General features: G+C 37.5%; 2 protein-coding genes across 2 annotated transcripts in view; one reads left to right on the plus strand and one right to left on the minus strand.

Moving 5' to 3' along the window:
• The window catches only part of slc15a4 (solute carrier family 15 member 4), a 72,602-nt gene extending 67,323 nt beyond the window's left edge, over positions 1 to 5,279 (minus strand). The window contains exons 1-3 of the mRNA XM_065260053.2: positions 5,083 to 5,279; positions 4,130 to 4,753; positions 242 to 534 (exon numbers count right to left, since the gene is read on the minus strand). Coding sequence (XP_065116125.1) covers positions 242 to 534; positions 4,130 to 4,702 — 866 coding nt within the window. The 5' untranslated portion in view covers positions 4,703 to 4,753; positions 5,083 to 5,279. The remainder of the gene's footprint in view (positions 1 to 241; positions 535 to 4,129; positions 4,754 to 5,082) is intronic.
• A 570-nt stretch (positions 5,280 to 5,849) lies between these two features.
• The window catches only part of glt1d1 (glycosyltransferase 1 domain containing 1), a 31,193-nt gene continuing 24,325 nt past the window's right edge, over positions 5,850 to 12,717 (plus strand). Inside the window, exons 1-6 of the mRNA XM_065247461.1 lie at positions 5,850 to 6,057; positions 6,338 to 6,489; positions 8,419 to 8,524; positions 9,855 to 9,906; positions 11,475 to 11,511; positions 11,622 to 11,678. Coding sequence (XP_065103533.1) covers positions 5,990 to 6,057; positions 6,338 to 6,489; positions 8,419 to 8,524; positions 9,855 to 9,906; positions 11,475 to 11,511; positions 11,622 to 11,678 — 472 coding nt within the window. The 5' untranslated portion in view covers positions 5,850 to 5,989. The remainder of the gene's footprint in view (positions 6,058 to 6,337; positions 6,490 to 8,418; positions 8,525 to 9,854; positions 9,907 to 11,474; positions 11,512 to 11,621; positions 11,679 to 12,717) is intronic.

The following is a 12,717-nucleotide window of genomic DNA, read 5'->3' on the forward strand; positions in this document are numbered from 1 at the left end:
GTAGACAATTTTATTTTCTTTATACATAAAAATATATCAAATTGCTATATGTATATTTACAGTAGGGGGTCCCTATAATATATTTTCATAATATTGAGGGATCCTTGGTATCATAAACTTTGAAAACCCCTGAGGTACATTTTAAAAAATATATACAGAACTTGCCACTTTCTCTTCTCTTTGGCGTACCCTTTTACCTCAAGTGTAAATTTGTGTATAACTAATAAAATCAAGCTCTTACCTGAGCAGACTGGGTTCTTTTGGGCCACGTCCACAAAGGGCGGAGCCCAGGATCCTGAACATGTCACTGAAGGCACTTCCATCTGCAGGCTTGGTGATGAAAACCGTACGTCCCAAAAGAAAGACAAAGAGGGACACGCCGAGACAGACAGCAGGGATGATGTAGCCAATTGAGAAGCTAATGTTCTGCTGAATGTAGGCTATGCCACCTAGTGAGAAGATTGCTCCCAGATTAATGCACCAGTAGAACCAGTTAAAGAACCGCCGAGTTGCCTCTGGACCTTGATCTTTCACCTGTAAGGGTACATGAAAAAATACATTCAGTTTCACTTTATTGTTTATTGGGGCAGTTTCCCGGACAGGGATTAGCTTAAGCCAGGACTACCTTAGTTTATTTAGGAAATATAACTAGTTTTAACAAACATGCCTTACTAAAAACAATTCTGCTGTGCATTTTGAGGCAAAACAAAGGGCACTGATGTATTTTAAGATATGTCAGTGCAAGTTGTTTACAGTTTGGACAACTCTTATATTTATTTTAGTCTAGGACTAGTCTAATTCCTGTCTGGGAAACTGCCCCATTACGTTTAATTAATATGTCTTTGTTTTTAATTTAAAGTTTAATGTATTCAAAAAAGGACCAAATAATTTGGTGTTGGTTTTAAAAAGCACTCCAAAACCAAATTAAGTTTTGACTGTTTTGTCGTCAATTCTAACAATCTTAAATCCATAAGGCTGGCCAGTGGCCACACATTTAAAGATTTTAAAGCCAGTTTGCACCCTCGATGATCAAAAGGGGGCGGGACTCGTTAAGTGTTTTACCGCAGCCGATTTTTGTCCAAAAAAAAAAACCTCTGGCTTGTGCTGTCATATTACTGCTCCTGATCTCATTGTAGACTCTACGAAATCAAATATCAAACATGTTTGGTATTGACGACTCTTGATCGGGCTGCCTCTTACATGACAGTTGCAATAGCCAATAAGATATCAAAACAGACACCCAAAAACATGACATGAAAGAGGAGTATCGAGAAAGAATATTGACTTACAACTATGGCAACAGTACAGTACAAGTGCTTATAATGTGTCATGCAACTACCACGACATTTGTTTTTGATCTCGCATTTCTGAGATCTCGTGTCACTTTTACTACAGTCATCAAGTGTGTGGTCTTACGGTCTGGTCGAATCACCCACTGTGTGCGTTCTGAGGATTATGTTGTTCAAAATTGTTTGACACTGTCCCTATGTCTGTAGTTTCCTATAGATTTAAAATCATTTAAGATGTAAAACTCGCCCAGTGTGTCCCAGGTCTAAGCGTATCAGACAAGGACAGCAGCAAAGTCAACATCACTTTCCCAAGAAAACCATGTCATCTGTTTGAATTGCTTTTGGTCACAAAGTCGCACTGTATGGCAATCAATAAGCACATTTTTTTCATTTAATTAAACTATGGCCGCGCAATTTGCTAAATGCAATAATAGTGTCTTTCCAGGAAACTGTTGTTTTCCAAGGGCTGCACCTTCTGCAAAACTGTCTGATCCCAAAAAGCTACAATAGTCAAACAGTCACTCTGTAGATCCCAGGAGGGACATGGTCACTTTCCACCAACTTGCCAATTTCACAATCAATACTGTAAGAAAATGTCCTTTATGTCCCTTTTCTGAGATTTATGCCCCTATATACTATGTTCAGATGGTAGAAACTGCAGTTCATAATTCAACATACTGGCCTGAACACCATCAACCTGTGTCATGTGAATAAGGCTTGAGATGTTTCATATACGCTCATTTTAGACAATAAATATTGAGAATAGTTTGTTAAATAATCCTGCAGTACAGAAAAACTGACAATATTAGTAACAGATAAAGGGATAAAAGAAATATGTCAGAATTACTCAAGTAATCAGTTTTAGGGTCACATCTAATTCAGCTGCCACACAGTCAAGAATTATACTGCCCATCATCTTATTGCGTTTTATAGTTTATTTATTACAGGGACAGTCCCACTAGATAAACGTGTGGTTAAATGTCTTAACTAGTTGGACTTCACTGTATAGTGTTACTTTAGAGTTTAGTCATTGAGAAGTCTTATAATGAAGTGAAAGTGTTAAATGATTGCTTACCATCGAGCCCATTGACGATGTCATAAACATGCATTGCAATGAAAATATTTATTTACTGTGAAATGTTTTTGTACTGTAACCACAATGTTATAAATGCTTGGTTGTCCTTGATATGACTTAGTCAGCACTGTATAACTGCATTTCTTTCTCCTCACCACTCAAACAAATTGAGGTTGCAGAAATCAATTTAATTGTAACCTAAATACCTCAGCCTCTTATACTGTAATTACAACAAAAACTGTGAAATGGACCTTGGCAGTGAATCTGGGAGACACTTATATCAACAAAAGCCAAAATAATTTCAATCTTGTGACAAGTCATTTTGCTTCCCATTAGACTAAATCTAACTCAGAGTTGCTCAGAAATGTGCTGTGGTTTGTGCATTGTCATTTTAATAAGTGAAGTGAAAGTACGCAGAGGTGTGCCTAAATTTTAAGTTCGTTCATGTCTATTTTTTATGTTTCATAAACTGCTAAGTGCTAAACAATAAATGTAATATTATTTGATGGTGAGATGAGTGAAAATATTGGCAGGGGTTTTAAATCTAGAAAATTAACTTGCACTGCTTAATATATCCTTATAGATTTTAAAGTGATCAGTAAATGTGAGATATGAAATTCTGAAATATGGCAGTGATTTGTCTTTAGTCATACAAAAAAAAAAACACCTCTGGCCTGATGGACGGAAGAGAAAAAACATTGTCATATCAGTCCCCATATCGACATTGTATTGACTTAAGTCTCTGTACAAAACAAATTTCACAACAACCACATCCAGTAACATCCTCACATACCAATTAACATTAAAGCTGCTTTTCTGTAATTGAGATAAGATAGTGCAGGGGCAGAAAAACCCACATACTATATGATGAACCTTTAGCAAGAGACCCCTTTCCTAAAATATTTGTCCATACGTGCATAAAGAAACATTTAAATGAAGTTTATTTAACTAAGTTTGGGCGGAGCATGGTCATGTAATCCAACCAATCAGCGTGAAGAGGTCTTTTTATATATAGCTGTCCCTCACCTTTGTCCCGTGACAGTTTTTGCAGCATCCCACCCCATCGCCTCACTATTAGCTAGTTTATCCATCCTAGTTTAAGAGGATTGAGTACTTTGGGTTTGTGCTAAAATTCCAAGCTCAGCACCCTCCCCTCGGACAGCACACCAAATATGCTTTCTCTCATTCCCTATGTATTACATGTTAATGTGAACTCTTGAACTGACATTATGAAGACAGCAAATTGTTGGCTACACAGTAGACTTTTACAATTTGTCGTTTTCTGGGGACCCCTAAGAACCTTCTGAGGGGCCCCTGAGTTAGTGGACCTTTTTTTTTTGTGTACCAGCAGATTGAGAAAACAACTCAAAGTCCAAAATATTGATGCACATTTTGAATACCAGTGCACACTTAGTGTCAAATGTTGACAAAACTAAAACCAAAATTATAGTTCAGCCTGTTCTGCATAAATATGAGCATTTATTCAGGAAAACAATGCCAGGGCATTAAATCTTTCTTGGACTTAAATCCAAGAAATAACCCCATACACTAAAAAAGTTATGACAGCAGACAGGACCTTCTGGATTTAACCTAAAGCATCTGAATCAATGTTATTGAAGCAACACCAGCCACCATGTCAAAGGTCTTGATATCATTTAGAGTTTCATAAGAGCCGCACATAACAGAGAAGATATTGCTTGAGAACAGGGTTGAGCCCCTGAGGTTTGACTCTACCTGCCAAAGTTGTGAGGAGTTTTATTATTACCTGATCTGCCCCGAATGGAGTGATGTTTGATTTCACAGCTCCGACCCCAAGCGCCACCATCACCAGGCCACTGTAGATGGCAGGCCTACAGTATGGCGTTCGATTGATGCAGGTGACATTGGCGGGCACAGTTCCGTTAACAGGAAAACACTCTGCTGGCTGTACCGGGAATGCCATCTCTTCTCCACACAGATAATTCATGGTGTTATCGCTAGACACAAATGGGAAAAGCAGCATTCCGATCAAGTAGAGGACTAAACTCAAAGCTATGGTTAGGAACTTGCCAAGGCAAGCATCTGCCAGCCATCCACCAAAGGGTGATATCAAATAAGTGACGCCCATGAACATCAACGGTGCCTGGCTGGCCGATGTGCCCTCCCAGTAGAAGGGGCTATGGTTGAGGAAGAGTACCAGGTTTGAGGTGATGCCATAAAAAGCCATTCTCTCTAAAGACTCTGTCACGAGCACAGCAGCGCATGCTAGTCTCCTGCCTATAAACACTGACTCTGATCTGGTTGAAGTCACAGAGTTCTCCAAAAGAGGGGTGCTCTCGTTTGTATCCCTGCGCGCCATGGCTTGGTATGCTTGTTTCGTTTAAGGTGGTCAAATGACCAAAATCCAAACCTAAAGGAAATAAATAAATAACAAAACAGTCATTTTCAATCACGTGTTAATAACGCGTGACCCTAAAACACTACATACAGTAGGGGGTAATAGTAGATGTTCAGGAAATCACGCTTTTGTTCATAGAAAGTCAATTTATATTGATTTGTTTTTCAATATTTGATTATGGATTTCTACCAAGCATATTTTTTGAAACTGTTTAAAACAAAATTTGGAAACTTCAAGTGAACATAACAAAAAGCCGCTGACATCTTGTAACGTGAAACCACTTAAGTAATTAAATTAGTAAACAAGCTAACAACACATTCGTAAAACCAGGGTACACATACCTTTCTTTCACACTCAACAGTACTCCACATTTAGCTGTTTAGCCCGCGACGTGTATACCTACATCCAGTGTACATTTTGTTCAAAATGTTTACCCTTAAAAGCCTAAAAGTCTGATAATATGAAGTTTAGCCACAGACTTTAAACGAACAGCCAGTCACAATACTAGCGCGTGACAGCAAGTGTACACTCATCAGCGTCACGGTGTCACTCCTGCAGCGCACATAGCAAATCTGTATGTCATCTGGATGTGTTTAGCATGATTACTGTCAGCTTTATGCTAATCCTTATTATTTACAAATCATATATTTCCGCATCGGTTCAGCAACCAATAGAGATAAAGGGAAGAGAAAGGGTTTTTTCTATTGGTTGGTATTGCAGCTGGGCACATAAACCTCCTGGGTGGTGCACGGTGGTGCATACTGCATTGCTTTGCTTGTTATTTGCATTTTTTTGTTTTATAAATAGTTATTGATTTTATAAATAGTTATAAATCGTGTTTTGATTATTTGGAAATGTAAGATTATGTGATTTCCCCTAAAATAAGTCAAAATTTTGGTTAACATAAATAACATTTAAAAAAATGTATAAATTTAAAGAACAATCATGTAAAATAAAACAAATAATGTACGTAAATTAAAACATCAAAATAATTGGCAAGGGGGAGAGCAGAAATTGAATCTCTCTATCTCTTTGTGTGTGCGGTGTGTCCGCGTTATATAGTTCCGTGTTTCCTGGGGGTCTTAATTCCAAGCGGACCTGTTCTAAAACAAACTGCACGCGTGTCGGTCAGGGAGGTTGGTCTCTGACGTGACACAAGAATGAGATTACAGTCAGATCAAGAGAGTAACACACTGTCCTTCATCTCTTTCTCATTCCTCGCTATAATTGTTATCACCAGATGCAGAGATGCGCGTGCTCTTCTTAGCTTGCTTAAGTCCCAAAACAGGAAACTGTACCACTGCCGAAAGAATAAGGTACTGTAACATTGCTGTTTGATTCTGAAACCAGGAAGTATCACAGAGCTGCGTTTATTTTTAGATGTCACAAAACAGCCTAGTCTGCATCTTGTAGGACGATCATGGGATATTTTGCATAATAGTTCTTACACATAAATACAGTATGTCACGAGTGTAATGTACACTAAAGCATGCTGACGTATGGTACAATATAGCGTACTGCGAATATACAGTGCAGAACACATTAATTAGAGAGAATGAAATGATTTTTAATAAACTGTGTGTGTTTGCGTTGCAGAAATCACATCGTGGCTGCAGGGCACATTTGTGTACTTTGTGATACAAAAGAGTTGGGCTCCGCCTCTAATATGACGTCCCTGATAACGCAAGAGCCAGGATTCGATGCTGCGCTGGCCATTCATCTTTTCAAAGGAGGCAGGCATCTATTAGGTGATACATCATCCAGACTCTCATAAAAAAATAAATTGTTTATCATACAAATAACAAAATCAAATAAATACAGATATATACACCCATCACCGAAAGTTAATAACACAAATATTAATTTTCACAAAACTTGCTGTCTCAGTTTTTATGATGGCAATTTGCATACTCCAGAATGTTATAAAGAGAGAGATGAAAATGAACATAAACCCAGAAAACATTTCCACTGCATTTCAGCCCTGCCACAAAAGGACCAGCTGACATCATGATGTCAGTGATCTGTTTAACACAGGTGAGCATGTTGACAAGAAAAAAGCTGGAGATAACTCTGCCATGCTAATTGAGTTAGAATAACAGACTGGAAGTATGGGTGGTGCTTAAAATCATTGTACTTCCTCTGTTAACCATGGTTACCTGCAAGGAAACATGTAGTCATCATTACTTAGCACAAAAAGGGATTCACAGGCAAGAATATTGCTGCTAGTAAGATTGCTGTTACTAAATCAACCAATCAGATCACCAAAAACAAAGAGAAAGGTTCAGTTGATGTGAGGAAGGCTTCAAGAGTGCCCAAGAAAGTCCAGCGAGTGCAAGGACCGTCTCCTAAAGTTGATTTAGCTGCATGACTGGGCACCATCACTGCAGAGCTTGTTAAGGAATGGCAGCAGACAGGTGTGTAAGTCCATCTGTACGGACAAAGTAGCGAAGAAGACTTTGGAAAAAAGGGCAGCAAAGAAGCCACTTCTCCCTTGGAAAAACATAAGGGACAGACTAATAATCTGCGAAAAGGGCAGGGATTGGAATGCTGGGGATTGGGGGGTTAATGTTATTTGTTCTGATGAATCCACTTTCCAATGGTTTGGGGCATCTGGAAAAACTTGTCCGGGGAAGAAAAGGTGAGCGCTACTATCAGTCCTGTGTCATGCCAACACAACAGTAAAGCATCGTGAGACCATTCATGTGTGGGGTTGCTTCTTAACCAAAGGACCCGGTTTTGCCTTAGAACACAACCATGAATAAAGAATGATACAAAAACATATTCTGAAAGCAACTTCTCCCAACCATACAAGAACAGTTTGGTGACAGACAATGCCTTTTTCAGCATGATGGAGCACCTTGCAAAGGCAAAAGTGATAACTAAGGGGAAAAAAAGTGATATCTCAGGGAACAAAACATACACATTTTGGGTCCATGGCCAGGAAACTGCCCAGACATTAATCCTATTGAGAACTTGTGGTCAAGAGGCAGGAGGACAAACAATCCCAAAACTTGATTATGCAAGAATGGACTGCTATCAGTCTGAATATGACCCAGAAGTTGACTGACAGCATGTCAAGGCGAATTGCAGAAGTCTAGAAAAAGAAGGAAAATTGTGACTCTTTGCATAAACTTAATGTAATTGTTAATAAAAGCCTTAAACACTTCTGAAATGCTTGTGATCATATTTCAGTATAACATAGTAACATCTGACAAAAGATCTAAAAACACAGAAACAGCAGACTTTGTGAAAATTAATATTTGTGTAATTTTCAAAAATTTTGGTCACAGCTGTACATAAAACGCATTAGATATGGTGCCCTTAAACTGAATTTTCACACAAACTAAAATCACAAATAATAAGATTTAAAGCAATCATGCTTTGGCTGGTTTGTGAGCTTTTGACATGGTAAGGACATGATAGTTCTTCAAGTTCAAGGTTACTTCTTGCATATTTTGAATAACCTGAACTGAAGAGTGGATATTTTTATGAATCACTGCACTTCAAGTGTTCACTATGTGGATGACTACTTTCCTCCCTTCTGACCAGATAAACACACTGTGTCACGCCTCAAAAGGTTTTAGTCACCATAAGGATTTAAAAGTTGAGTTTCTGAAGATGTAAATAAGCAAAGTAAGGGATTTTCTTCTTTTTAATAAATTTGCATTCCTCTGCAGATACCGGAGTGCCGTTCGGCGTGGTGTTTGGAGGGACGGACGTCAACGAGGACGTGAAGGATGACCACAAGCGAGCTGTTATGAAGAGAGTTTTGGAGAAAGCCAGGTCAGATTTTCTCTCTTCTGCGTTTTTGTGACTCTTCATTTGAGCATATCAACAATTCTGCACAATTCCAGTATTAAGCTTATGTTTTTTTTTCAATAACCTGTTAAGATGAAACAAAATGGAAAATCTGAAACTATATATATATTTTTTTGCATTCACATTTATGCATTTAGCAGATGCTTTATTCCAAAGTGACTTACAGTCATTCAAGCTCAGAATCAAACCCACGACCTTGGGATTGCTAACACTGTGCTTGACAGATTAAACTTTTTTTTAAACAGATTTCGAATTTGGTGCCTATTTGACCGAGAAAATGGGTGTTTGTAGTCTCACCCCCTCAACAAAGATATTGGACTTCCTTCTTTCAATTATGCAAAATGATGATTTTTACAATCATTTTAAGAAGGAAGTGCAACACTGAAATCTGTATTTCTCCTGTCTCAGAGGCAACTGAGGAAATTATGCTTGACCATTCAAAAACATTACTAGGGTTCTAACTATACAAAGCTTAATGCAAATGGGTGAAGTGTCCCTTTAAGTGACTGCCAGCAATGGTTTTAATTTATTGGCCAGGTGTTTTATGTGTAGTCTGTTGGATTAATACAAGCACATTCACTCCCTTTTGGCAGTTTTAAGGGAATGAAAGTCACCGGGGAACATGAGAACAATGTAAGCCCCTCCACTTCAAACGCATCTCCAAAAGCAGACCTCCTGCTGCTGCCACCGTTGCCAACTCGCCCTTCACATCCCTTGAAAGAGCGCGATAAAGGACAGCGATTAAAGAAGAGAAACCCATGGGGTTTATTTGCAACCATTTGGAAAAATAGCACTCTTTTCTCTTTAGTCGCAACTATGCAAGTGAACCTTACCCGCAAACCACCAAAAAAATCAAAGGATGATGAAGGAGACCAGATGTATGTGCATGTGCTTCTGTGTATTTGTATCCATTTGTTTTAAGTTTTTGAGCTCCAAGATAAGACAGAAAGGTTTATGGTTTTATTTAATAAAATTTTTCCTCCCAACTTCTGAGACTTTTGGACCTCATCATTACCTCAGCTGCCTCTGCTCATCTTCACTATAAGGGGTAGTCAGCGATCGCATTGCCACGCTTTTATTTGCATGGCTTGACTTGTATGATTGCAGATTTTTGGCAGGCACTGACAGCTTTGATGTCTTTTGATGGGAAAGTGTAGAGGAATTGCTGGAGAGATGAAAGCGGTAGCATGCAGGCGTTTCACGCCGTCAGAACCTAGCACACAAATCAGACTTTTTATGTTATTTTACATGTTAACATGTCAACTCACTCTGTTTTTCTTCCTCTCACGTGCAGGTTTGCTGTGGCGTTCACTGAGAAATTGAAAGAGCATGCTGAAACGCTTTTGGTGAGAGACGATGTGTTTACAACTCTTATTGTTAGCATGCATTCAGCCGGATATGCTGTCAGGGACTGACACTTTTCATCTACATGTGAATTACTGTGTGAACAATGTTTGACAACTTGCTCAAAGTCAACATGACCCGAGTTCGATTTGAACATGTTCTGCTTTTGCACATTTCTTGTGTTATTGTGCACGATATGCCAGAGAAAAGAAAAAGTTCAAAGAAATGAAATTAAATATCAGCCTGGAAATATCATGGAAATACTTCCATTTTGGATGACTATCGTATTTTGTCACACTTAAACTTTTAGACGAGATTGAAAAAGCAGGTTTGGCAAGTTTGCTGGACCCCTTTTAAAGGTACATTGTGGGCGACTTACATGTAAGGGGAATGTAGATAAAATGGCTCATTCTAAAGTGATAAAAACAATAGTAAGATACTTCAATGAATACTAGTGTATTTCCATGGTATATTACGAAAACAGGGTGTTATCAAGGTATCATGCCTTGATTTTTTTTAAGTCGCGCAGTGGAACATGTGTGCAGGGTATAAAAATGGCCCAATTATACTTCTATACTAAAAGTACATACCGATTGAAAGGTTATTGAGTGAATAAGTAAATAAAAATGCCATTGCTTCTTTTTAATGGGCTAGAAGGGATGAGCCGTGTAGTGTTTTTGCTGATGCTATATATACAACAGAAGGATTTTACAGCCTCAATTGCAATATCCTGCCCTGTATGCTATAATAGCATAGCATTAAAATCAGTATTTCCATGTTTCATCTTCAGATTTACACAGATGTACAAGCCAAAGCAAGCAGGATGTCTGTGTCTCTGTTATTAAGTTGATGCAGAATCCAGTTCAGTGGTATAAAAACACACCAGGGGTCTCCCTCCCTGAGGACTGATAACATCCACCCAATTTCCCCTCCGTCTGTGTGAAATTATCCGCTTTATCTTAGCCAGGAATTTACATATGCTGCTTTTATTACCTTCCTGCGTTATTGTTTTTCTCTATTGGTATAATCCCAGATGTGTTAATTTTCAATTTTTCGTATCACTGATATTCCCACTGAAATGTTCTTTTATTGCATTAGACAAGGACATGTTTGGGGGATGAACTTTGAATACGAATAAATATGTTGGATTTATCATCATAAAAAAGAAAATTGTAATGGCTAACATTTAGTTTTTAAGAAAGTATGAGGCAATTGTGATTTTTGAACCTTGAAAAGTCATGAATTAAGATATTTTAATTATGCAGAATTTAATTGGCCAAAAGGAAATAATCAGAGGCGTGTCGTTAAGCTGAATTGCATAGAAATTATTGCTAGAGAAATGTTGTTAATACATTAGCTGATGAGGTTTTTTTATATAATAAACTAATAGTTAGTTTCATCTCTTAATAGACTACAAAATTGTCTTTTCAAGTGAGTGTAGTCTCTGTTAATGTTTGTATCTCTATTGAGGATTTATCCGGTTGTTACAAGTTCTGAAGCATGGCTGTATCTAACACTGATACTAATGTCCTGTGGGCCTCTAATATCCATTTTTTTCTATTTTTAACAGGCATGTGAGAGCAAGAAGATCTGTGTCCAGCCTCAAGGTATTTTTTTGAAAGCACATGATGCTGTCTGATGGCCTTACATTAGAACATAAACAGAACCAAAATATTAAATGTTTTTTAACTCCCCCTAATTCTACATGTGTTTTAAGGGATTGAGACCACAGTGGCATCACATTTCAGCTGGAGAGATTTTTTACACAATACAGGTAAACCTTTACCAACTTTCAATATATTTTAATTCATTGTGATTTTAAGACAGAAATAGATCCAGTTGTCTTAGATCAAAAGTACCAATCAAACAAGTTTGTACATACTTATACGATTGTATGTTTTGTCCTTTAATTGTTTTTTTATAGCCTTTATTTAAAATGCATATATACTAAGTAAGGGATTATGTGGAAGCAGCCGGTTGTTATCGCAGAAATAAGCCCAGACAGTCAGGGGCTAATTTCTCAATATCAAGTGGCTGCCTATTATCCCGCTTATTACATAGCTATTTACCAGATAAGTTATATAAGGAACATTAAATATTGATTTATATTTTGAAATATTTTATTTGCTAATTTTAAAGGAACAGTATGTAGGATTGTGGCCAAAACTGGTATTGCAATCACAAAACTTGTGGCTAAAACTGGTACTGCAATCAAACAACTGGTGGCCAATACACAACATGACAACATAAACATCAGTTGAGGGCTGCAACTCCACTTTTTAAATGACAATATCCTAGCCATAACACAGTTGTCAGTGATATAAGTATTTGAAATGAATATGATTTCTTAATGTCTAGTGACATATCAGGGCCATTTTATGATTAATTGATATACATTTCTTACATACTGTTCCTTTAATAAATGCAGACCTTCCGCACAAGAAAAAAAACATTTACTTTTGTTTTTTAGATAAGACGTTCAAATGCCAGGAATACTCTAATTGTAAATATAACAATTTGTAAATATGATATCATATGTGTTATTAAAATATTTAATTTAATAACAATTCATTTTTTTGTAATTTTAAACTTTACCTGTCAAAACCGTTACCGTGTGTTATTAGTTTTAAACGGTTGTTGTCTGGGAATAACAAACCTGCAAAAGTTGCGACTGGCCAATCAAAATCGGGCATTCCAACAAGGCATATAATAATAGAGAATAAGCAGGTGAACACACTTTTGACTGATACATTATGGTCCTGGAGGCATTACATTCAACACTTATTCAGTTGTCACTTTACCTTTTAATGCTT

This window comes from Paramisgurnus dabryanus, chromosome 11 (genome assembly GCF_030506205.2).
Source record: "Paramisgurnus dabryanus chromosome 11, PD_genome_1.1, whole genome shotgun sequence".
NCBI classification, from domain to species: Eukaryota; Metazoa; Chordata; class Actinopteri; order Cypriniformes; family Cobitidae; genus Paramisgurnus; species Paramisgurnus dabryanus.